Below are 24,459 nucleotides of genomic sequence, written 5' to 3'. Positions count from 1 at the left end.
TATGCTCGGCAGTTGCGAGTCGAAAGAAACCTTGCAGACCGGGGTCTGTTCCCGAGGGCCTGGGAGAAATCCAGGCCTGCAGGGGGGGGATCCAGTCCGCAGGGCAGGGTGGGGATGCTGGCACGGGACGGACAGCAGGCTGCGAAGCACGCACGCGCGAAGGAAACGAAACGACGGCGGACTGTACGGAGTACGGTGCATGCGGATATGTGCATTTACAAGGCGATGACACGGTGGCAAGCGCCGCGTCGGCCTGGATCGACCCAGAGCCCCCTCCCCATTCTTTCCACTCATCCATCGCTCGCTACACTTGGCCGGACACGGAGCGGCAGCCCCCAAGCCCCCGGGCCCCCGTTCCTCCCTGGCCAACTAACAGCACATAATCCCTCTCTCGACGGACATTGGATGCGGCTCCCACCGCTCTCGGCCCCCAGCCATCGGCCCGTCCGATTGGAAGGATCCTGGGGGACGTTTCTCACGCCAGCGGCACCGCCAGGGGAAGATCAGGGGTCATGATGCGTCGTGGTACATGCCACCCGACACGCGAGCCACGCGGGAGCGAGTGCCTGCGGCGTTGCGCTGACTGTATCGGGTCCCTGTACTGTATGTACATTGTACGCGGAACCGATATCCTCGAGGTACAGTACTTGTGCTTGGCAACGAAAGATGGCTACGAATCGGGGCGTTAGAGCTATGCTGGCGGATCCAAGGATGCCGGCATAATATGGTATATGTGCGTCCAAGTAAGTGTTTGGCTGCAGCCCCTCGGCCACTAAGGCAGAGCTAGTCGTCCGTTCTGCTCAGCTTATTATTATTTGCCTGCCATGCATTAGGCGGTTGTTTCCCCCTCCTTGTGCGAGGATATGGCCGGGCTGCGCATCAGTTGTCGACGGGCCCGTGAGGCTGACGAGCCATGAGCCCTCCTGTACTCGATACGAAGTACCAATTCTTGTATTCATCGATCATCGCAGGTCGCTCCTCCAGTCCCCCTTTTCTTCTCGTGCTGACACAATCGCGAGGTGTGGGTGTGTGTGTGGTGTGTGTGTGTGTCTCTCTCTCCCCTTGATCCTCCACACTCTCTTCGCCTCTTTTTTATCTCTCGCCATTTCCCCCTCCATCTCGCCTCGGTCGCGCAAACCGCCCGTCTAATCAGAGTACGAAACCCTCAGCTGGGACACCCCAATCAAGAGCCCAACAACGAAAATGTGAATTCGGACGAGAGACGGAACAAACCAAATCAACAGAGAAAGAAACACGGGGGCGGGGATCCCAAGATAAAGGGGAGAAGGAGAAGAAGGAGAAGAAAAAGAAGGAGAAGAAAAAGAAGAAGAAGAAGAAAATTCCTGTCTGCCATCTGCCTTTCCTTCCATGTTTGGCCCAAAGCGCGTCTGAAAGCGCGCGCGCGCACAGGGCAAGCAGGCCTTTTCCTTCCACGGCGTTGCTCCCGGGAGGCCGCCCCGAAGACGACGGATGCACACGGGCCCACGATGCCTCTGCTGTGCGGACTGTTTGTACGCAGTTTCACCTCGACCGCTATACAGACGCCCAAGAGGAAAAGCTGACGAGAGACGGCCATGTTCAGCAGCGCTACCGCTCACGCCGCCGCGACCGCGATCCCGCCCACTCGCCTCGCCGCACGCGCACCCTGTCCATCTTTGGAAACTCGAATCCGCAGTCGGTCCAGCTGCTCCGGCGTATGATCGGCGTCACCGTCTTTGCAAAGGCCGCCGACGAGTCCTCCAGCCATGGCTCCACCGACTCGTCGTCCGGGAGGAGAGCCCCCGAGTTCGACGTCCACATGAGCACCGACATGCACGAGGCCCTCCGCCGCCTCTACGACCAGCTACGGCGTCTCGACGGCGCCCGGCTCCTGTCCAGGGCGAGCTTCCACCGCTTCCTCGTCGACGTCCAGGGCGAGCCCTCCGTTGCCCTCGACCGCGACGCCTACGAGTTTGGCGAGTTTCTCTACGTCTGCTTCAAGCGGTACGGCACCGATGCTGTCGCGCCCCCGCGGCAAAAGGACCTGTCCAAGCCTCTCACAAACTACTTCATCAACAGCAGCCACAACACCTACCTCGACGGCCATCAATGGGCCTCCAAGAGCTCCCCCGAGGCCTACAAGAACGTGCGTCCTTGATCTCCACCGGCCATGAACCGCCATGGTCCCGTTTATTGACCCCATCCAGGCCCTTTCGCGAGGTTGTCGCTGCATCGAAATCGACGTCTGGAATGGCGATGCGGGCCCTTCTCGCCTCGCGTCGAACCATGCCCGCGGCCCTTCGGGGAGCTCCCTCCCAAACGTGGCTCAGGCCATCCTCGACACCGTCGGCGACACGCACGACAAACCGGCCGGCCGTTCCCGCACCCCGAGCCCTTTCAGCCGCGCTCCCGCCGATGACGCCTCGCCCCGTTCGAGCGTCCAGTTCCCGGCCGACCCTCGCGACTCCAACGCCAGACTTGACGCCTCGCATGCCGTCGCCCCTCGCTCTCGTCACCCCCTACCCCGGGGCGAGCCCATCGTCACCCACGGCTGGACGCTGACAACGCCCTGCGGCTTCCGCGAGGTCTGCGAGGCAATCAAAGAGTCCGCCTTTGTGGAAAACCACCTTCCCATCATCATTAGTCTCGAGGTCCACGCCGATGTGGAGCAGCAAGAGGTCATGGTCAAGATTATGCGCGAGGTGTGGCAAGACCTGCTCGTGAGCGAACCCCTCGATGGCTGCGACCCGAGGTTCCGGGTCCCCACCCTCGATGCCCTTCAGAACAAGATTCTCGTCAAGGTTAAGAGGGCCCCGGCCAAGATGGTTGCCGCCCAGGATACAGCCGAGCTGCTCGCGGCCAGTGCCAACGACGACGACGTATCAATATCCGACGACGAACGACTTGCCCCCCCTCGCTCCCCGCGACCCGACAAGTCAGCGCCGGCGTCGGCCGGAGCCTCCGAAAAGAGCGCCAAAGCTCGCCCCATATGCCAAAGCCTTGCCGAGCTCGCCGTGTACACGCGCAGCGAGCGGTTTGAGAGCTTCGGGACTCCTCAGGCCAAGATGCCCACGCACATTTTTTCCATCAGCGAGAACCGGATCTTGGAAATATGCCAGAGGCATCATCGTGACGTCTTCATGCACAACAAGAACTACTTCATGAGAGCGTTCCCGGCAGTTCGCAGGATCGATAGCTCCAATCCAGACCCCAGCCTGTTCTGGCGCAGGGGCGTCCAGATGGTTGCCATGAACTGGCAGAACCTGGACGAGGGCATGATGCTCAATGAGGGCATGTTTGCCGATGAAAAGGGATGGGTCTTGAAACCGCCTAGGTACCAGAGCTCGGACAAGTCGAGCGAGACGCAAGACGTGGCCGAGTCCGGACACACCCTCGACCTCACCATCACCCTTTTTGCGGGCCACAATCTACCGACGGCGAGTAGCGACGACGAGGGCGAACACAGCCGCAGTGCAAATACGATCCGGCCGGTCGTCAAGGTCGAGCTCCACGTCGAGAAGGTGGGCAGCCCGGACAAGGACGGGCTTACACCCGAGTGTTCGTACAAGCAACGTACGGACGCCAACAAGACCAGCCACCCCAACTTTGGCGAGTCCGGAAAGACGCTGCAGTTCCTCAACGTATCCAGGGTGGCGGAGGAACTCGGCTTTGTCAGGTAAGCTGTCATGAACGTTCTATCGCCTTGCGACAAGACGGGGGCCGCCTGGTTAGGCGACTGACGATTAACTTGACACCCGATTGACTCCTGCGCAGGTTCCAAATCCATGACGAATCGCGAACGGGCATCATCAGCTCTCCACCGCTCGCGTGGGCGTGCATCCGTCTAGACCGCCTGCGCCAGGGCTACAGGTTCATTCGGCTCTTGGATATGAATGGGAATCGGGTGCCCGGAGGGAAGCTCCTCGTCAAGGTTTTAAAGACGATGCGCTGAGGAGCGACGAGGCAGCACCGCTTCTGGCTCTACGAAGCATCGAACACTTGCAAGCCACACGTAAAGGCGCTGCACCCTGGCGGGCAGCCCGCCTCCCTGGCCTTGTCCGTTGCAGCAGCAATCCCGAGTCGGCGACATGACTGTATACTGCAATGGAGGACGTTTCTTTGCTTCTGGGGTCTCGGCTGCATAAAAGGACTTTCTGGCGTGGGGAATTGCCTGTTCCGCGGCATAATTGCTTCCGCGGCCTGTTTTGGTCGCCGAAATGAGGACTGCAGTGGCAGAAGACGCAATCGACATACCAGGCGTTGAAAAAGTCGGCTCGGGCCGGCCAAAACAGAAATCGCCGTACTCACATTTCTGGGTTCGGAGAGAATTGGACCGAAATGGCAACAAGAACCCGCGTGAGACACTAGGATTGCTTGCCCCCGAAATTTTTCGCTCTCGCCGCAGCCCTCGAGGCTTGAGGCAGGACCCGTCCGGAGCAAGAGCAAGTTTGTATGGCCAGGGCTCGGAACGCTGTCCCTCTGGTCCCGCAGCCCCCGTCAATGGATCCCGGCACCCCGGGTGTCGGCGCCCCGTGCGGATTGCCCATGGATCCACGCCCTCTCGCACAGACCCGGGGACCAGCCCGACCAACAGCAAAAGGAACTGCCAACGGGCTTCGCACGCAATACTGTGTGCGTGTTCCCTTCTGCCGACATGGCCCGGACGCCTTGGGCAACCCTTTCCGACGACCCGTCAGGCCTCGTCTCTCTCCCGCGCGATCCATGCTATTCCCTCGTCTCGGACCGGCTGGTCACTTGCATGGCCCGGGTTGCGAAGAAGCAAGGTTCGTTCGCGTCTGTGTCTGGCAGGGCCTCGATCGTGGCTGGGACTTGAGGGGAGGACGCACCGGCCAAACGCTGCCTTCCCCCGTTTTTCTCTCGGGGAGGAGAGGCGAACTGTTCTGGGCCCGGTTTGACACTTAACGGGACGTCCCAGGCGAATCCTGACGACTCATGATGTTTGGCAAGTGCGTACGTGCATGTCGTCCGCAGATACGAATCAACCACCCCTTGTGCCTCTCGATTTCGGAACGAGGTGGTTCCTGGCGGCTGTCCTGTCTCTGTCCGACACAAGCCCGACTAGCTGTGGCTGGTTTAAGGTGACGGGAGGAGAGTAGGGGGGCAGAGCATCGGCAACCGTGTTCCATCTCAGATCTGCCACAGGAAAAAGTCCTCTCCCGATCAGATTTCGGTCGAACTGCCTGGGTCGCTGCTGCTGCGGCTGTCTGTCACGTCTGCGATCCGGTCTCCTTGAGATGCTCTCCTAGTAACACGTCCCGTCCTCGGGTCGCAGTTGCCAAGCCTCTTGATCATGGCCACTACCGCGTCCCAGCGAACAGGCACATGTGAGGCCAGCCAGCCTCGTGAGAGAGGCGAAGCGAACGTCCATCCCCACCCCATGGCGCGCGGACACGGCAAGCGCATCCCGGCAGAGATGAGATATGATTCGTTCCCATCTGTACGGTTGCTAGTGGGGATGCAAGTCAGTCGATAGTATGCTGTCATGTAACACCCGGCGCCCCCGCCCCCATTGTCAGTATGTACGTACTCGAATCTTGCAACTTGGTTTCGGGAGGGCAGCAGTCAAAGTGGAGGCCACCTGTGCCTTTGGAGAGATTGAAGATGCGTCCCAACACCTCGACACCCGGGTTCCGTAGGAAGGGGGGTGCCTTATTGCCTTGCGGGTTAGACAGCCAAGGCCAGTGAGTCGCTTCCAAGCGCGCATCTAGAGTTTCTCGCGAGGGGAAAAATGGAAAGGAAAACAGGGAATAGAAAAGGAGGGCACAAGTTCGGCACTCAAGTCGGCAACCATGCTATTCTGCTTGAGCTGCCAGTCCGAGCATGAGCGCAACGAAAAGCCAATGGTTGTTTGCAGGCATTCTTTAATTCTTGGCCCCTACCTGGTAGTGCGACTGTGATACGCCGTTGCTGAAGAACAACTCGGCCGAAAAGTCGAAAGCTGAGACATCGCGGGGGTGGATCTGCTAGGTGGACGCCATCAAGGTCCACCCGTGTTTGACAAGGCCTGTCGCAGCGCAAAAGGCAGAGAATCTTTCGCGTTATGCTACAGCTCCCAAGACAAGTCGGCGGGAGTCGGACAAGCTCAACTGCTAGAAAGTAATGGTTGGGAGCTTGGGTCGCTGCCTACTGGCCTGGTGCACCTGAATCTGACTTATCATCTGACGGCTTCATGTCGGCTCTTGTTGCGGGAGAAAAGAAGCAGGTTAGGGGGCCCCTACGCTCGCCTCGAGCAAGCGAGGCGATTAGCATGCAGTAACTCAGGTACAGACACTTGGATTGCGTCGCGGTGCCGCGAAGAGATGATGCTCCTGGGACCCCGAACGCGAGGCTCAACGTCACGCACCTCTCATGCCGAGTGTGACGCTTCGCTTCCGGTGGACGCGGGCGCACTGGGCTGCCGGGTCACAGGTTTGCTAGCACCCGGGAACCCGAGGGCTTGCCTGGGCATTCTCGTCATTTTCGGCGCGTTAACGTGCATGTCGGGAACTGATGCTGACTGGAGGTGTCAAGGAGTCCTAGACGAGTCTCTGGCCATGTCGCAGCACGTCATGCACACAATCGAGAGATCGCTGCGCTGCGTGCCATACGATTGCCTAGTGCTTTGCCATCCGGGAAGGGGAGTGGTGCAGGCTGCGAAACAGCAAGCGCTGGACGGCATGTTTGCTTCGACGAGGGGTCCAGAGCCCTGAAGAGTGAGCACGCAGAGAAGGCGCTCCGGCAGATACTGTTGCTTTGGCCTTGCTCAGCCAGCTGGACGCCCGAAGACTATCGGCTTTCTCGCGAAGCGGTACTTCGTACTCGGATACACGCAAGCGAGGGGACCGGCCATCACTATGCCATAACGGGCCTTAGCCGAGACGTGCTACCAGGGGTTGTGTTTTTGATCCAAGGTGCAGGCTGACGTTTCCCGCCAGGTCGTCTGTGGATGCAGCACGCTCAAACGTCCTCTTCTCCCCCGGTCAGTGCCGGACGATATGCGGATATGTACCTACAGGACGGGGATCCGGTGGGCCCAGGCGACGGCGGCTGCACATCACCAAAAAGGCTGTGGAACACGGGCCTAGCCTCTGTGTGCCGCCGTCTCGGCAAAGTATCTGAAAAGTGGTGTCTGCTCAAAGCTGGCTGCCGGCCAAAAGTAAATCACTTGGCCCCGGTGGCGAGTCTATCAAGGCTAGTCAGCTGCAAGTCCCAGACAGACTGCCGATGCTCAATCCCCCCCCCCCCGGCTTGGGGTGTCAAAACCGGCGGTTCTTGTCACGAACCTGACACCGAGTTCACAAGTCATCTGAGGAAAGAAGGCTGTAACTGATCCTCTCTGGTTTGCTTGCAGCACAGTGCAAGGCGAGGTGCGTCATTGGCTCGGGATCTTGTCATATTCCATGTACTGTACCGTCCTTTGTCGATGCGTTACGTGTCACCAATGTGCAGGCCCTCGGGGTCGGATGATTAACACAAATGGTTGTGTCTCCAGTCGCCCGCAGCTCCCGCGGCGTTGGACCATGAGCAACGGAGACTTTACCGCGCCCCGGTGCCAGTTACGTCGGCAACGAGTCCGCGGCTGTCCATCGGGCCGAAGGTCCGAAGCCGCACAGCTTGTATGTGGTGCGCCAGCCTCACGCTCTGCTCGGCCAATGCGTTGGTGTTTGCCGTGGACAAATGAAAGGGGGCGTCGAAAAGACATTCGGCTATACAGGGCTATGATTAGCCTGGGGCCTAGAGCGCCATACCTCAATGTGGTATTGCAAACATCATCAGCCGGGCCGTCGAGGGGTGGTACGGCAGGAAGGATGGGATTTTACGCAAACATGGCTTTGGAAAACAGACTCGAAGCGATCCGATAGTGTGAGCATTCGGTCTGCGAAAAAGAAAGAAAAGAAAGGCGCCCTGCTGGGTCGAGCTGCAGGAGAAAGTTGATTGCTGGTTTTCGCCGAGGCTCTGGAGAGAGGCTCCAACGTGGGGTCACTCTCCGGACAAGGGGGGTGAATGAAATCCTATATCTGGATACGGCCAGAAACAAAAGATTGGGCCGGAGAGGGACGTGGCCCCAAAAAGCAAGGATCATTGTGGGGAGGCAACAGGGGGTAGAAGGGAAGTGAGCAAGGAATAAGAGACAGAAAAACAAAGGGGCGCGGGTTGGAGGGCTCGGGGCGACAGGGGGGCAGTATCTCGTCGACGGCGACGCTGGGAAAAACTCCGGCGGAAGCAGCGCTGCATTGCATGGCGAGACAGAGGGGCGCAGCATCTGGAATTGTCAGGCCAAGTGCCGACTTGGACTGGGGGTCCTTGGTGGACGGGGTAACGGGCTTGGGTTGATTGTTTGTCGGGCTGACATCGTGAGATGGTCTTCTGTAACACGGAAGCCATGCGTTTTGAAGCTTGTTGGCTGCGCGAGGAGGGGGTCTTCAAGGTTGGCCAGCTTCACGGCATAGGCGGCTGAGAATCAGGCCAATGAGGTGGTGCAGGAGGGTCTCCCACCACAGCGGGAGACGGAAGAGAAAAGGGAGCGCAAGATGGCACAATCTCATGTCGTACGTACATGGCTAGATGCATGCGCCGACATGCAGGAAAGCGAGCGTACATCACGCATAGGGAATTCGTGCCAAGGCGACAAGGCGCGCGCTCCGAGCACCGTTGGTCCGTCCATGTGCGCGGGTAGCGATGGCCGGGCGTCCGTCGGACAAGAGCTCGAGTGAAGCTTGTTGGCTTGGGCGGATGACAGGTCGGCTGGAAAAAGAAAGGCGCCTGAGTCTGGACACGACGTCAGCAATGCCGCCGGGTCGAGGGCCACCAAGCGAATCATGTGTTCTGTGACAGCCCGAGAAGCTAGCCTAGCCGACAGTCGGTGGGAGATGACGGGGCAGTGCCCTAGTTTCCCGGTATCCGGTGCCGCCGCCGTCTGTCGGGTGGATGATGGTGGAGGAGGAGAGTGTTAAGTGGCCATCAAGGGAAAACTTGGGTTGACGGACGGGTGCCTTCCCTCTCCCGAAGCCAGCAGGGATGCAGTCGCAGTACCTGCCGAGGTACCTGGGGCATCCACCGTCTGCAGTGCTTATGCAAGGTACTTGGCCTGCCCAAGGCTTGTAGAAATCTACCAGGCGCCGTCGAGGAGGCTGATGCACTGCCTTAGTAAGCCGGCGGCCTGTAGACGCACCCTCCATCCGCCGTAGCGTTACTTTTGCGCTTGGTACCTGCAGCAGCCAACTCTCCTGCTCTTTTCACCCACAAAAGAAAAGAGTCGACGTTTTTCGATCCATTCACAGCCCACCTCCATCGGCAATCGTCTGGCCCCAAGTACACTCCCCGCCTTGCGTCGCCCGAGCCGCCGCCGCCGAATCCAGAATCACAAACGGAGTACAAGAGGGAGGGGGGGGAGGCAGAAGAGGAAGCATGCTGCCCTTCGTCTTCCCCATCCTTGGCCCCTCCCTCCCCTCGCCCCGTCTCGACACCCCCTTACGATACCTCCCCCTCCCCCGGCCCCAACCGCGTCAATCTGAGTTGTTTAGCCCTGTGGGCTCCCGTCCCTCTTCTTGCAACCCAACCAGCTGGTGCGCAAGAGCTCCGCCGCCCCAATCGACATGGCCAGCAAGAGGAGGGGGTCCCCTGCTTGCTAGCACGGTAGCATCTAAGCTCTGACAGCCGAGGAACCTCGATCCCGGCAGAGCTTGTAGTACTTACATGGCCGAGAGACAAAGCAAGATGGAACAGTCTTAACCTCCCGATCCGGGTCCTCTCTTGCCGGCTCGACCCAACCGAGAAAATCTGAAAGCCATCGCTGCTCCACCCACAGTCTTTCCAAAGGGCGAGCCAAAACGCCACCACTCCTGTGTGTGCGCAAGTCATTCCCACACACCCCCTCCCTCGCTTCCCCCAAAAGAGGCTCCCCTCTACCTACATGGCGGCGTCTCACAGCCGATATGACAGGTCTGCTCCATCCGACTGAGCAGAGATCCCGGCGGCCTGCATTGGTCCACGGCAGTGACACAGCGCGGCCCAGCTACCAGAGTCTTGGTTCCTCGCACACCAGCTCGACAACTCCGTCTTCCTTTGCGCACGCCCCCCTCTCACCCTCCCTTTTGACCCTTCCTCGGATTCCTAAAACCATAAATGCCAACGGCCCCCACACCCTGTACCACGCCGTCGGCCTATTATGAATCACCGGCTCTCGATATCATTCCCCTGGCACCCAATCTGCTCTTTTTTGACACTTACACAACCTCGCGCCTCTTGACCGGTCCACGACAGAACCCTCTACTTGTTCCACAGCTCCATGACGACACCTATTTCCTAATTTCTCCGTCGACCAGACGCAGCACTTGAGACTGTCCCATATACCTCGTCCTTGGTCCCTGCCGCCTTCATCCATAGCTCCTACCACTGCTGCACCGTTCAAGTCTTTGGGTATAAATTGGCCTCATTGGACGACTCCTCCGGCCTTTCCACTCGACGTCTTCACCTCCATTTCGGCCTCGCTGCCGTTGCCCTGCCATGATTCCGCCTTGTTACCTGCCCGACCTTCATACACCTGGAGCCCTCATGTCAAGAGTGTGGGAGACGGACACGAGACCCAAATCTTTCGGCGTCGTCAACATGATTGAGCAGGCAGCCAAGGTCCGCAGCCGCAATTACTACCAAAATCTCGCCCAATCTGACAAGACTTTAGCTGCCCGGCATTCGATGCCCGAAATGCTCCGCCCAAGGCGTCGAGGTCTGGGTGATCCCCGGCAAGAACTGCAAGGAATGCGGCACCCCATGTGGTTAAGTGCGTTTACAGCAACACCTTTCGCCAATCACGGCCGCTGACAGGTCCAGTTCAACAGCTACCTCTCGAGGGCGTTCAACGCCGCCAAGGGGCTGAAGGCCGCAGGTCGTGCTGATGCGCGAAGCGAGTTGGGCCCCCAGGTCATTGCCTGTGGCGCTACAGGCGGGCCAGGGCCATATCAAGACGTCGTCCGGAAAGCGGCAGGCCACGACAGTGGTTTCAAGTCGGCTGGAAACCCAATAGCGGTGGAATACCGGCGTCCGTGGCGGATTTCCTGCATCAAAAAGTTGCAGATGATTCGAGCTTGTGCCCGTGGCAAAAGGCCATGCGCCATGGCACCTTCGCCCTGGATTAGAGCTGGATATTCAATCATTGGCCGGCATGTGCATTACGGATCTCATCCAGCTGAGGAGTCACAAAACTGGGCAGAGAGGGACACGGCACCGACAACGGCGCAATCCCTTGGTGCGTGGGAATGAAGCTGCCAATGGCCCGCCTTATACAAGTATGGCAGTGTCGTGTCTAGAGTATAGCAATAAATGCGTTACGAGCAAATTCCACGCACTTCGCCGAGGACCCATCTGACTTGAGGTCCTGGGTGGAGGAGGGGCGGGCGTCTGTTTGAGGCGTCATGGTTAAATATCCTGCTAAATTTGGGCCAGGCCAAGCAGCTCGGCCCGCATGTCTCACCGCCAACAAGGGAAATCTCCGATGTAGCATCTTTTGGAACAGAAACCAAAAGACTTGCTTTCCAAATCTGACTCTCGAACCAAGCAGAGCCCATCTTCAAGCGGCGATTTTGACGTTTGTACTTGATAGTATACCCCTCAGGAGACAGGCCGCGGTCTGTTTCTATTTCTGAGGCACGTCATAGATGGACAGGCGTTGGCAGGCATTGATATGCCTCTCGTCGGTATATGATCCCCGGTCTTTGATCCTCTTGCCATCTGCAAAGCTTGGTATTGGAGCTGCGAGGCATAAGGAGGCCAGGTGTTTTGGCCGTGTTGTAGAGGCATCGACGAGCCCACTGTATCCCGTCAACACGACGAGCGATGTAGTATCTGACGCATCAAACTCTTGCAATGAGACGGCATATGTATAAATGGTGACTTGTTCCCGAGCCCAGGGGCCTGGAAGGTATTGAGGTTTCCCATACCAATCCTCCAAACACGCAAACTTGGGGGCTCGGGCGAGGATGGAACTCGGGCGAAGATGGAGTCATGAGGTGGTCCAGCTAGACTTCTTATTCCCGAATCCGGATACAGCGGAAGTCCAGTGCATGACTGATGCACGATCTGGTTACACAGAGCGAGCCGAAGGGACGGGAGAAACGGTAGAGCGAAGAGACCCAATAGGGAGGTGCGGAGCCACGTTGTTCGGCTTTCTGTGGCGTCGCATCCCGTCCTCGCATTTAACGCGCAGGCCAAATCGGTCATTGGGGAATGAGCTGGACTGCATGCTTTGCTTGTATGTAGAGACGAAGGGGTCCTGGGCGTGTCAAGTCGGTCTTCAACGGTTCAGGCATGACAGGACCACAGAAGCCAAAGACGAAGCAAACAATGGTGATGTAAAGATTAAAGAATTCTTATATGAGGTGCACGATAATTATGTGCTTGGCTTCCAAGCGTGCCTGGGCGAACCAAAAGGTGGTTTACCGGCAAGTCCCCGTTGAGCATGCATATATACATCAAAGACAATACCTAACCTCAGTTCTCTCCTCCCTTGATCCCCGTCTCGATCTTGGTCTTGCCGACGTTTACTACATCGAGGCCAAGCCTATTTCAAGGCTCGCCATGCTAGAGCTGCTCTAGTTAGGTACATCTTGCGAGATGAAAAGGGACGAAAATGGTGAGCTGTCAGATATGACAGACGCGTGGCCGACGCCGAGCACCGTCCCCAAGGCGCCTCAGGGCCCATGCTGTGTTCCACGCCAGCCTTTCGGGAAATATAAGAGCTGGGGGTACGAAGTAGCTCAAATGGCAGCTCGGGCTTCCCTCCCGGTGAGGGGTCCATGGAGGATGTTGCTCAGACGAGCGCCTGCGGCCATTGTTGGACGCGCCTTAATTTCAAGCGAGGGCCTGCTACGTCAGCAGCACCTTGGCGATGGGATGCTTTGGGCAGCTAGACGATGGGAAAGGCGCGATTTCTCAGCAATCTTATTACACGTCATTCTACGCTGCCCTGACAATGGAACGGGGGGGGGACGGGGGGTGGGGGGTTGGTTTATAACGAATGACACGAGGGGCACGAGAAGCTGGAAATGGCACGACATTGCCGGCTTTTCTGCATCGTCTTGACGCGTTTTCCGCAGCCTGCTGGTCTTGTCTGACCCAGGGAGGAGCGGTCCGCGGGATGCATGACAGCAACATAGGGCATAGGGTTCCGGGTTGGATGCTGGAAGCTGTCATAGTCCCTAGCAGGAGATGTACTCAAGGGTTTAATAGGTGTAGCAAGGAACAGTCCTGTCTTTCCGTGTCTCTAGTTTGTTGCAGGACGCAACAGCTCGTTGGGAGTTGAAGTTGTGGCCGGGCAACGCAGAGCATCATTCTATGGGTACGGAGCGTCCACTCCGCGTCCTTGTCCCCTGGCACTGGCTCTAGTTTCTTGGGCTCGACACACGGAATGTGATGCCGCTAGGGGATCGTCGTTGCGTGCGAGAGCCGGGAGCTGACACGACCGGGGCAAAAGAGAGTTGGCCCTGGCTAGCTTGAATTCGAGCTTTACTATAGAGTACGGAAGGTGTGATTGGACGTCCTTACACATTTATATGATGTAAGTTAAACGAAACAGCTACACTCGACGGCACGGCGTCCAGTCGATTGATGGTAGTAGGTGGCTCTCGTTTCGCATCCATCCTGACCGGGGCTCGGAGGATTTGCGGTACAGGGTAGGCGAGCAGCGTGGAGCGGCTAACGCGCCTTGGCTGCGGGGAAAAGTGACGACAGCCGTTGAAGCTCCCTTCAGCAGTAGCATCCACACCGCCCGCGAATCGACAAAGACTCTTGATATTACCCCTGCTATCGTATGTGATGCCTTGGAAGGACCACCTGAAGCGGGCCAAGGACGAGTGGGATAGCTTGACGTCGCAGTCCCGGCCGGCGCAAGCTCCTGCGGCCAACCAGGCCTACTGGCAGCCTCGATTTCGGCCTGACGTGCCCGTGGGCGACGAGTGGGATGCCAAGATTGGAAACGGCCCCGACGGCTGGGGGAACCAGGAGCTACAGCACTACACGGCTGCTGCCGACAATTCGTTTCAGTTGGTCTCACGCCGCCGTGGCCGTGGGTGGCTGTGCTTGCTAACCGGAGCAGCACGCCCGAAGGCCATCTCGTGATCCGCGCCATCGCCAACAACGCCTCGCCCTCGCCCGAGCAGCGCTACACGTCGGCCCGGCTCGTCAGCCGCAAGACGTTGGCCCGCGACAGAGGCGTGCTGACGGCTGTGCTCGTGGCCCCCTGCGCTGACGGCATCTGGCCCGCCTTTTGGCTACTGCCCCAAGAGCCCTTCTCGTGGCCCGTCGACGGCGAAATCGACATTGCCGAGACGTGGAACGGCGACCGCGAGAACAAGTCGTGCCTGCACTGGGGCTTCCACCACGAGCCGCACAAGCACCGCGTCCTCGGCACAAACATCCCCGACATGCACTGCCGCCCCGTGCGCTACGACTTCGCGTGGGACCAGCCCGACGGTCGGCCGGGTCAGGGACGCTTGCTGTGGTACATTGACGGCCGGCCCGTCATGAAGGCTGAGATTCCCGGGGGCACGCGGCCCATGCGGGACATGACGGTCTTGCTCAACGTCGCCATGGGGGGCAACGTGTGTCAGGGCAAGACGCCGGCCGACGGGTCGTACGACTATGTCGTGCACACGCTCCTCATGGCGGATGAGCCCGAGAACGGGGGGTGGAGTCGCTTCCAGCGGGACTGGGAGAGCGACGCCACGCCTTCGGGGAACACATATTGAGTGGATGGCTTCGGTCTGCCGATGCAGCGTGGTGAATTGAGAAGAGACGTCAAGGTTGATCTCTGTTAGCCAGCTAGAAAAGCAAGTCAGTCCAGCCGCTTTGGACCCGGTTTTCATCCGGGGGTCACTGAAGGTCCCAGGTCACCTCATTCACGAGCGGATGAGCAGCAGATCGATGGAGGCAATGCAGTTGGAACTTTGGACAACGGCTTCACGCCCGTCAATACCCAGAGCACCGACCCGTACCCTCACATGATCCTCAAAGCTCGCTGGTAGGCGCGAGACGGCCTCGTCCAAGGTGGACGGGTAGCCGTACGAAGAGCCCGCTGAGCCGCAGCTTGAAGATGTTTATAATTGCTTGCTAATTACTTCGTAACCGGAAGTTGCCGTCCCGAGTGGGAAGCTAGTCGTTTTGTACCGTCAAAGTAACATGCCATCAAACAGCATTCATCACGACAACTCATCAGCCTCAACCCCAGACAGCAAGCTGCTCGCAATCATTACAGAAATCCCCTGGACGAATCCATCCGCCGGGACAGCTCACACAAGCCCTCTCCACTCCCCCGTTCATCACCGTCTCCGGCTCGATGATCCTGCGAGACCTCGAGGCCATTGTCCCTGGCCATATCAAGCCCCGCACCGTGTTCCGGTCCGACACGCCCGGCTACATGCCCGACTCAAGCCGGCGCTGCTCCGCTCGCAGCTACAGGTTGCCCGCGTGTCGGACTCGGGCCCTCCCGGGAGGAGCCGCTGCGCCTGGCCATCGAGCACTTTGCCTCGAGCAGCGGCCTGTCGGAGATTAGCGTCGACGCTCTGGGTTGCGTGAGATGATAGGCAATAATACAGCCGTGATGATGGACTTGATGGGGCATCCGAGAGACAAGATTGGCGGTGCCGAGGGATACATAAAGCGGTTCCTGGGCATTTCGGACGACGATGCCGAGACGATTCGCCAAACCTTGGGGCCGAGCGGTGAGAAATGCCGTTTCTCGACAGACTCAACCGCCTTGAACCTGACCGCGGCCTTCCTTTCAATGATACATTTGTTATCTCTCGAGAGTTTGCGTCCTCACCAAACAAGCAGCGCCCCTGGGGCAGGTTGTGTTCGATGACGGCCTGTTTCGTTGTGCGGATTTTCTAAGGGGCACTCAGTCCGCGTGGCAGGGCAGCGAGAGAGCAGCTGGCCGGTTGCCTGGGGCACGAGGCGTTTGCTTGAGCAGTCAAAACCATCCGTTTCCTCGCCGCCCATGTTTCATCTTTCATCGCTCCCTCGTTCGTCAAAAGCACCCACGCCTTTGGCCCCGTCACAGTTTCCACCTGCTTGCATCATTCCCTTGGCACTTATGACGTCTTCGGCGGGAGGCGGGACTGAGAGTCGAGAGAAGTAAGAACTTGGTCCTCATCCCGCATCGCATCCCTCCAGAAGGCGTTGCTCACCAAGGCCTCGCCCGCTTCAGGACCAAGATGCTGGTGCACAACGAGGACTCACGCTTCGTCTACCAGCGCGCAACGCCGGCGCAAATCACCAAGCACTTTGAGAACAATAGCCAGATGTGGGCGGCGCCGCTGTCGACAAGCGACTACAAAGACCTGCACATGCACCTGTCCGAGACCGAGGCTAGCATTGGCCAGACGGCATACTGGGTGCTCTTTGACCGAGAGGCGCCCGAGACTATCATCTCGAGCTGCACCACGTATCTGCGCGACGCCATGGTCAACGCGGGCCAGGGCATGAGGCCCGTCAGGGCCGCCGTCGTCACCGACATCTTCACACTGCCCGACTACCGCCGCAAGGGCATGGCGACGATGCTGTTGAGCAAGGTACAGCAGACGCTGGACGAGGTCGTCAAGAGGATCGAGTTCAGCGTGCTCTACAGCGACCTGCGGCCCGAGTTCTACGGCGGCCTGGGCTGGACGCCTCAGCCGGCACGACACCTCCGCATCGTCATCGGCAAGGCCCTCGTCGAGATGCCGCTCGAGACGGACGAGCTCAAGTACACGCGCGTGCCGCGGCTGGTGGAGCTGGGCAAGAAGGACGTCAACATGGCCAAGCTCCGGCTCTCGGGGCTCCGCGACGACGGCAACAGCAAGACGCACGCCCAGCTGATGCCGACGCAGAGGCTCATGAGGTGGCACATAGTGCGCTCCGGCATCCTCAAGAAGAAGCACCTTGCCAATCGCCAGACCGGCGAGGAGCGCCCTAGCCTGCACGGGGCGACGTCCAAGAACCGCGAGACTGGCACCGAGGCGTGGGTGTGGTGGACGCACGACCTGCGGTCGCGCAGGCTCTACATCGGGCGGCTCGTTTCGACGCGGGTGCGCGGCATGGAGAGGGAGATCAAGAAGGTGCTCGGGATGGCGGCGGCCGAGGCGAGCCAGCTGGGGTTTCGCGAGGTTGTGGTGTGGGAGCCGGCCGAGCAGACGGTCGCGGCGGCGGCGCTGCTGGTCGAGGAGCTGGGACAGGGCGCGCGGACGGTCGAGGAGGAGAGGCCGGACATGGTGCCGTGTCTTCGGTGGCACGGGGGGGAGCAGCGCGAGGGCGGCCTGGTGGATGCGCAGTTTTACGGCTGGTCGTGAGGGCGTATTTTGTATGCTTGGTATGCCTGAGAGAGGATTCGCGGCGGTGGGCGGAGTGAAAGGGGCGTGTCGAGTGTCTTTGATGTGTCTCGAGGAGCTTGTTTGTCGACCCTCCAACTTGCCCCTGTCCACTTGGACACTTTGAGGGGCGAGCTGCGTGTGATGGCCGCCCAGTTGATGGCGCCTCCGAGACCTTGTGCCGTCCATCTCGCCATCAGCAGACAGCCACGAGTGCAAAGGGGTCGACTCGCCGTCTTGGCTCGAGTAAGCACTAGTCAATCGCAGCCGTTATTTAGACGTGCATCCGCTGCCTCGTATATAATGCATCGCTCCTCGTTTGCTCGCCGAGCCTGAGTTTCCACGACTCAAACCCCCGTTGTTAGCAATCGTGATTCGTCCTCATGGATGCCTCACGAACCGCCACCCTCAGGGCGCAGCTGCGGCCTCGGGCCCTGCGGCCCATCATGACGTCGCTCAACGGCGACAATTCCTGGCTCATGTCGTTTCCTCGTCCGGTAGATGAGGCTGTTAAAGCGGGCAAAGCTTACTTCCACGTCGTCTTCGAGCCGTGGCTCGCGGGGGCTACGAGTGTGCTCAGCTCTTGGTTCATCTACATCACCTTGTCCCAGCCGCCGGCCGTCGGCGACGTCTCGGCCATTAAGGCCCTCATTCGTGAAATCGAAGACGCTGCTCGGGACGATTCGAGCAAAGACGAAGCTGGTAGCGAGGACAGATCGGAGACGGGCTACCGTGGCGCCATCGATGCCATCTTGCTGGGCTTTCATTATCTCGACCACTTGCACGAAGCTACGCTGCGCACCTTTGACAAGCAGATACCCGTCATTGCGACGCCTGAAGCAGCCAAAATTCTACAGACCTGGGGCCATTTTCGCAACATCGCCCTGATCCATGACCTGCCTGCTTCAGCAAAGTCGTGGCGGAGCCCGGAACTACACCCAGGAGGCAACTTGCCAGGGTGGCTAACGCCGCTCCGGCTGCCTGGACATGCAGAGCTCAACTTTTGCCTGGCCATAATCTGGACACACCTCGACGAGGCCGGAGTCGAGACGCACGAAGCTCTGTTGAACTCGCCTCACGGGACACGGCTGGACGCGGGCCCGCTGCAGGCATTTCTCGACGCCGAGCCGGCGACCAAGAAGCTGGCCATGCTGCACGGCCTGAAAGAGAGCCACACCTTTGGCTACATGACGACGCTGGGTGCCAAAGGCGGGCTGGCCTTGCATCGGAAAATCGGGGGAGCAAAGTACTGGATCCCGTCGCACCACTCGACGCTGAACTACGCCGGCGTCTTTATGAGACTGCTCCGGACAGTGGACACGCCTCGCACTCTGCCGTGGGCCTTGGAGGAGGAGGAGACTGGGCGCAAAGGTGACGAGTCTTGCGGCACAGGGGAAGAGCCGCGCGTGGTGCAGGTTGAGAATGGCGCGAGCCTTGTGCTTGAGTTGTGACGGAACATGTCAGCACAGCGTCGATACTCCATTGTGACTCTTCTCATGCCAAGCGAGGTTCCATTGCTCTTTGGACATGGTGGCGAGACTCGGGGTTTGAATGGTATCCAAGTACAGAGGAGAAGTTGAGATATTCGAGGTAGAGATTGAATTGCTCTGCAGGGTAGGCAAGAGTAAGAGAAACAAGGTTCCTGCATGACTAAGCATGGGCTGAATGACAAAGCCTGGTTTTCAACTTCCAACTTCTCACTGTTCCCACAACCTCGCCTCTCGTCTCCCTCTTTGTTTCTGGATATCAAGTTACTCATCACCGGCTGTCGACTCGGCCATTCCGCCCATGCAAAATGTGATGGAAAAAGCCAAAAATGCTTCAACAGGCCCGCTTCTTGTAGTTGCTGCCAGATCAAGGCCTCGCCATGTCAACGCCGTACGTTCCACCAGTCGACAGTACAGCCACCCAGCACGACGAGGCTCAACACCTGGCCATCAACAACACATGGTTCCGCCGCTTCTTGACTCTTGTCGCGCTTGAGACTACTGCGCGATTCTACGCACACGATGGCCCCTGTGTCCCCATCTCGAAGCACCTCATAGTCAAGTCGAGCGAAGTTGTTCACCTCACTGAAGCCGCAACCCTGAGCTTCATCGCTGCCAAAACCTCCATACCCGTGCCGCGCGTGCTCTCATCTTTTGTCCACAGAAACCGCGCCTACATCGTCATGGAACGCATCCAGGGCCTGTCTCTCCCTGAAGCCTGGAAGACGTTGTCTGAGTCAGATCTCGATTCCATCTTTGCGCAGCTTCGGGGTATGTTACGAGAGCTGAGAGCACTCACGCCCCATCCGGATGCGGGAATCGAGAGTTGCGTGGGTGCCTCATTGCGTGACTCCCGCATTCCTCGGTCCAGGCCAAGGTTTGGACCTTTTAAGACGACGCAGGAGTTTCACCTCTGGCTCCGTGATGGATTCAGGCCAGGAGAGCATGCGAACCACGAAAACGTAAACGAACAGGACTGGGAGGATATCAAAGGAATGGCCGCCAAGCAGGATGGACCGTGGCCGCCTCCCGTGTTTACGCATGGAGACCTCAACCCCTTCAACATCTTGGTCCGTGGCGACCAGGTCGTCGGCATCATTGACTGGGAGTTCGCAGGGTGGTATCCCTACTACTGGGAGTATACTTCGGCGTGGTATGGAAACAGAATTCGTCAATCGTGGCAGCAAACGATTGATAGGTTTCTCGAACCGTGCCCTGAGGAGCTCAAGATGGAAATCACACGCCAGAAGTGGTGGGGAGACTTTTGAGCAACACACGCGTCAAGCGTTGTCCCTTTTGACACGACTAGTCATCTAGGAAACCGTGCTGGAACTTGGTCGAAGGCACATTTGGCAAAGCTCCAGGTTAGAAAGAGCCCCTATCACAGTCTAGGGCACAGTTTCTCGCCTTTCTAGCATATCCCATGTTGGCTTGGGGTTTGCCATATCCTCGGCCACTGAATATCTTCCGGATACCGTTTTCCCAGCCACATATTCGCGGGCTAGCGTCTCGATCTGAGCCCAGTCCAGTTGCGCCGTCCCAACGGCCTGGCCGTCTTTTGCTATCCCGACCAATGCGTTGGATACCCACGTGCGGCATCGCCAACTGGGGTCATTTTGAACGATGGGTATCTCACGCAGAATTCTGACGAGACGCTCTTCGTCTTCGACCTTGGCAATTGCGATGCGGGCAAGGAGGTTGTTGGTGCTCCGTACGTTGTCCAGGCGGACTTGTTCGTATGCCCAGCCCTGGATGGGGAGGTTCCTGACGTGGTAGCGCATGCCGGGAACTTGCTGCCTGTTCTCAATCTTTGGGCCGACGAGGAAGCCCCAGTGGTATCTGTGAAGAGAGCCATGAGCCCGGGGCAGGGGGTGATGGTGAGATGGGAGCCGCGCTGTCTACCTTCGTTCTTCATTGTTGACCACGCCGCTAGGATACAGGGCAACGTACAGTCGTTTTTTGTTTGAAACCATTTTCAGTAGTCTGCTGGACAGATGAAGTCGGGAATGTTTCTAGGCAAAGGGTTTCGGCACAATGAGCATATGCGTTGGCAGCCTTATATGGTCGTAACTGTCGGCTATGGCTGGCTCCAGCCTTCAACCGAAAATAGGAGCAGGTCACTCGGGGTGGCCATCTTGTTGAATCCAACTGAGTCAGTCAATCCGACATGGGCCCGAGTTCCTCGCAGCGGTCGCAAGGCTTACCGACCACTGGGGCGCGCGAACGTTGGCGATGCGTGATTACGAGTACCTAGATGTCATCATGGCGGTGGCTGCATGAAGTCAGGGGTCGAAGAAGCCCTCTGAGTGTCTTGAATAGGCGCCGGCAATCCAGGCGGCTGCACTTGTACATGAAGAAATCGAAGCTGCACCCAGCCTTGCCGTTCTGTATTACCATGCCGTCGAGCCGCGCGGCAAACTACCTGCAGTCGCTTCATTGGTCCCGTCATGTTCGTTCCGTATGAACATGGCCAGCCTTCGCTTGTCGGCCCCCAAGACTGTTCCTTGGGCTCACATATTGGTGGCTTACACTTATTGCTGGGTCATGCAGCCAGCCTTGCGTTGCCCCCCCCTATTCCGACATTCGAGCTAGACGTAGATGCTACGGGGCTCGGATGCCAAGGCTTCAACGTCATCGCAATGGGTCATCGGAGCAGCCGTCCGTCTCGACAAGTAAGAGAAGCAGCAGGTCTTGTCTCCGAACCTTGACTGTGCCTTGTTCCTCAACGAATCGACCTTGTCACGGCTCAACGTCACATCTTGAGGCGACTCTAGCACGGTAAAATCTCTTGTGGGCTTGTGCGTGAGGGCCCTTGGGTCTGTAGCATCTCTTGGTTTAGGTTGTAGAACGAGATCGCATTCGTGAGGAGCTCGTCCGAAGGGCATCATCCTTGGCGCGAGGTGCAGTGGAGGGAGGGCTGCACGCCGATCGATGTGACTCCCATTCGAAATACCGCCTTACTCTGTTGCAGCTCTACTATGTCCAAGACCGCACCAGGTGTGACAGCCGTGACGAAGCAGGAGTGGGTTCAGGCTGCATCGCAACGTTTAAGAGCAAGAACGTTTGGCCCTTGTAGGAACCAGCACAAGACGATGCGTCATAGGATAGCATTTTGTTAGAGTACTACAGTTATAAAGAGATGCCTGCAACTCGTCAAATGACTGAGCTATTGCAAGGTACCCCGGACGACTCGCACAGCCCATACCGACCCGGGAGGGGCTACAACCGTTTAGATGAACATATGTGAGGCTGCCGTGCATGGATCCTGAACCAACTGCAACAACAGGCAGCAGCAGGAAGAAACAGGCAGCATGCACCACTGTTTTGTGTTGGGAATCGACAACAATACTCGGGGCAAGCGTGGAACTTCTGGGTGCCGTGGCTTTGTCCTGAGGCCATCGGCGGCTCCAAAGTCCATCTCGGGTTGGTTTTGTTGTTGGCTGAGTGCCAGATGCAGAAGGTAGTAGTTGAAGGAGTACGCTGCACGAATAGTGAAGGGGTAATAGAAATGCGCTGACCAACGCTCTTTTACAGCATCATGGCTTCTCGCCAATCAAGGCTTAGGTTGTGTCTTGCTGAAGCTCTTGTTGTGACCTGTGCTGCGTGCGATGTTTTCCTCATTCCGTTAGAGGATTAGTTACTGACAAAAGGTTAAGGAAGAAGCAGAAAACCAAATAAGTGAGGGAATGGCGGGGTTTTGGATGCGACGTGAAAACTGAGTTGGTCAACTTTGTGGTTCAAATAGTGCTGGAATTTCCGTGTTTGGGGGGATCAATGAGGTCGGTAGATGTTTCATTCAACATGTCATGTGCCGTCTTTGTACCAGGAAACAAATCACTGCGCCATCAAAAGCAAAGCAAAAAAGTCTATCGCATCATGGTAATTAATCGTGCGTCCCAAAGGGACCGGTGCCCGCCCCCGCCCCCGGCCGTGAGTAGTCTCAGGCACACCGCCCCAAGATTCAGTCGTGCCGTAATGCTTGGGTTGACGTGATGTTCGTACATAAACTCCCAAGTCCTCCACCGCCCCCGAATTCCTCTCCTATGTCGACGGCGGGCACAAACTCTCGGTCGGAATACACCTTTTGCTACCCACAGCTGCTCAATCTCCCGACCAAGTATCCGCGCTATGGTTACGAACCAGGAGCTGAATGACCGTCGAGAGCCTGGCTGCTCAGTCGTTCTTGCTGATAAGAAATACTTCCACGTGGGTTGCTGGTTCATGAAGCGAACGCTCCGCCAGCATGAGTGGCAATCAGTCTCGGACAACATTATAGTTCCTCCGGCAACATATCCCCAGCGATGGAGTAACGATGCTGCAATTCTGCGATTTCTTCGCAAGGAGACCAATATCCCGCTCCCACCGGCGGAATGCACCTTTGAAGATGACGGCGCCTTTTATCTCCAAACGCAATACGTGGACGGGGTTAGTATGAAGCATCTAAAGCAAGAAGAAAAGGAGCAAGTGGCGATAGAACTGGAACAACATGTGGCAAGCTTGCGGTCTCTGCGATCCGATACTCCTGGAGTACCCGGCGAATCGCTTTTATGTCCTCCTCAGCGGGTTACCAGCAACCAACCAATGGAAGACCAATAGTTGTTGGAAACCGACCAAGGATAAGGGTGACTACGTGTTTTGCCACAACGATCTCGGGCAACACAACGTGATAGTGGACCCCGACACACTCAAGATAAACGCCATTATTGATTGGGAGTTTGGTGGCTTCTGGCCTGAATGGTTTGAAAAACCGTTCTGGAGGCGCCCTGGGCCTAGTGCGGTGCTTGAAGGGGAGGAAGACGACGTTCAACGATGCCGTGACTGGCTCATGAACCACTGTGAAGAAGTGATAATGCCTAACTAGGAATCACCATCAACTCAGCACTGGCCGGAGCTGGGCGCCTGCAAGGGATATGGGCGAAGGTCGGCTTAGTTTGAAAGGCCTTGCTGTGCGAGGAGGAGGCCGCAGAAAGCTGGAAACATGGCCATGTATACGAGACTTGGGTATCGTGGCTTCCTTTGGTATTATTATGATAAGAAATCGGAGCAGCTATTCGTCTTGATATAGAGTAGGAGTAGCGGGTAATATCACCGGGCTTAACCTACGCTATGTTCTTAATGAATCGGCTTTATTGCTTCTTAATTTACCACTTTAAGGTAGCTTAATTACAACCACGATATCAATGCCTCTGCAGCCATGGCCTGCAGTTGAGAGGCAGACACGTTCAAGGGTGAAATATATCGATATATGTGCCTGTATCTACGAGCACAGCGAGAGGGACCAGGAAGATCTGCCCGACCAACCAGTGGGCTACTTTCTTGGATGTTTCCAAAATTCAATCAGTCAGAATGGACATGGCGCTGGGTTATGGTTCTGACCGTCCAAGGGGGAAGATTGAAGTATTCAGCAAGATATACAGATAAACGACAAGGCCACCTACATGCTGTCCTCGGATCCTACCAGCAGAACAACGGCGAGAAACGTTGTCGACCTGATCCAAAGAAATCGACGCCAGAAGTATAGTTTCACGCCAGGATGGAAAGATTGCGGGTATTGGGTCTACACCTTCATCTCGGAGCTTGAGGCGCAAGGTATCACCGAAGCCGAGAGTGCGACGACTGCTAGAGTGCTGCATCGTACTACTTCGTGAACCCGTCAG

The 24,459-nt window shown here is 57.8% G+C and overlaps 7 protein-coding genes across 7 annotated transcripts; 6 read left to right on the top strand and 1 right to left on the bottom strand.

Annotated features, from left to right (window-relative positions):
* Window positions 1-1,487: 1,487 nt before the first annotated feature.
* On the top strand, window positions 1,488-3,931 carry HRG_04474 (phosphatidylinositol-specific phospholipase c, X domain-containing protein; the record flags this gene model as incomplete). The annotated part of the gene is made up of 5 exons (XM_044862945.1): window positions 1,488-1,511; window positions 1,583-2,125; window positions 2,187-2,926; window positions 2,978-3,655; window positions 3,754-3,931. The coding sequence occupies 5 exons, from the start codon at window positions 1,488-1,490 to the stop codon at window positions 3,929-3,931; spliced, it is 2,163 nt and encodes a 720-aa protein (XP_044721559.1).
* Window positions 3,932-13,788: 9,857 nt separating this feature from the next.
* HRG_04473 (glycosyl hydrolases family 16 domain-containing protein) lies at window positions 13,789-14,720 on the top strand (the record flags this gene model as incomplete). The annotated part of the gene is made up of 2 exons (XM_044862944.1): window positions 13,789-14,015; window positions 14,069-14,720. The coding sequence occupies 2 exons, from the start codon at window positions 13,789-13,791 to the stop codon at window positions 14,718-14,720; spliced, it is 879 nt and encodes a 292-aa protein (XP_044721558.1).
* A 1,464-nt stretch (window positions 14,721-16,184) lies between these two features.
* HRG_04472 (acetyltransferase (GNAT) domain-containing protein) lies at window positions 16,185-17,297 on the top strand (the record flags this gene model as incomplete). The annotated part of the gene is made up of 1 exon (XM_044862943.1): window positions 16,185-17,297. The coding sequence occupies one exon, from the start codon at window positions 16,185-16,187 to the stop codon at window positions 17,295-17,297; it is 1,113 nt and encodes a 370-aa protein (XP_044721557.1).
* Window positions 17,298-17,698: 401 nt separating this feature from the next.
* On the top strand, window positions 17,699-18,766 carry HRG_04471 (uncharacterized protein; the record flags this gene model as incomplete). The annotated part of the gene is made up of 1 exon (XM_044862942.1): window positions 17,699-18,766. One exon carries the CDS (start codon window positions 17,699-17,701, stop codon window positions 18,764-18,766), a length of 1,068 nt encoding a protein of 355 aa, XP_044721556.1.
* Window positions 18,767-19,182: 416 nt separating this feature from the next.
* On the top strand, window positions 19,183-20,070 carry HRG_04470 (phosphotransferase enzyme family domain-containing protein; the record flags this gene model as incomplete). Its single annotated transcript, XM_044862941.1, has 2 exons — window positions 19,183-19,573; window positions 19,742-20,070. The coding sequence occupies 2 exons, from the start codon at window positions 19,183-19,185 to the stop codon at window positions 20,068-20,070; spliced, it is 720 nt and encodes a 239-aa protein (XP_044721555.1).
* A 120-nt stretch (window positions 20,071-20,190) lies between these two features.
* On the bottom strand, window positions 20,191-20,775 carry HRG_04469 (uncharacterized protein; the record flags this gene model as incomplete). The annotated part of the gene is made up of 2 exons (XM_044862940.1): window positions 20,191-20,641; window positions 20,705-20,775. The coding sequence occupies 2 exons, from the start codon at window positions 20,773-20,775 to the stop codon at window positions 20,191-20,193; spliced, it is 522 nt and encodes a 173-aa protein (XP_044721554.1).
* Window positions 20,776-22,930: 2,155 nt separating this feature from the next.
* Window positions 22,931-23,398, top strand: HRG_04468 (uncharacterized protein; the record flags this gene model as incomplete). The annotated part of the gene is made up of 1 exon (XM_044862939.1): window positions 22,931-23,398. One exon carries the CDS (start codon window positions 22,931-22,933, stop codon window positions 23,396-23,398), a length of 468 nt encoding a protein of 155 aa, XP_044721553.1.
* Window positions 23,399-24,459: the final 1,061 nt, after the last annotated feature.

The sequence above is a fragment of the Hirsutella rhossiliensis genome, assembly GCF_020360975.1.
Source record: "Hirsutella rhossiliensis strain HR02 chromosome Unknown scaffold00004, whole genome shotgun sequence".
NCBI classification, from domain to species: Eukaryota; Fungi; Ascomycota; class Sordariomycetes; order Hypocreales; family Ophiocordycipitaceae; genus Hirsutella; species Hirsutella rhossiliensis.
This window is presented reverse-complemented; position numbering and strand designations above follow the sequence as displayed.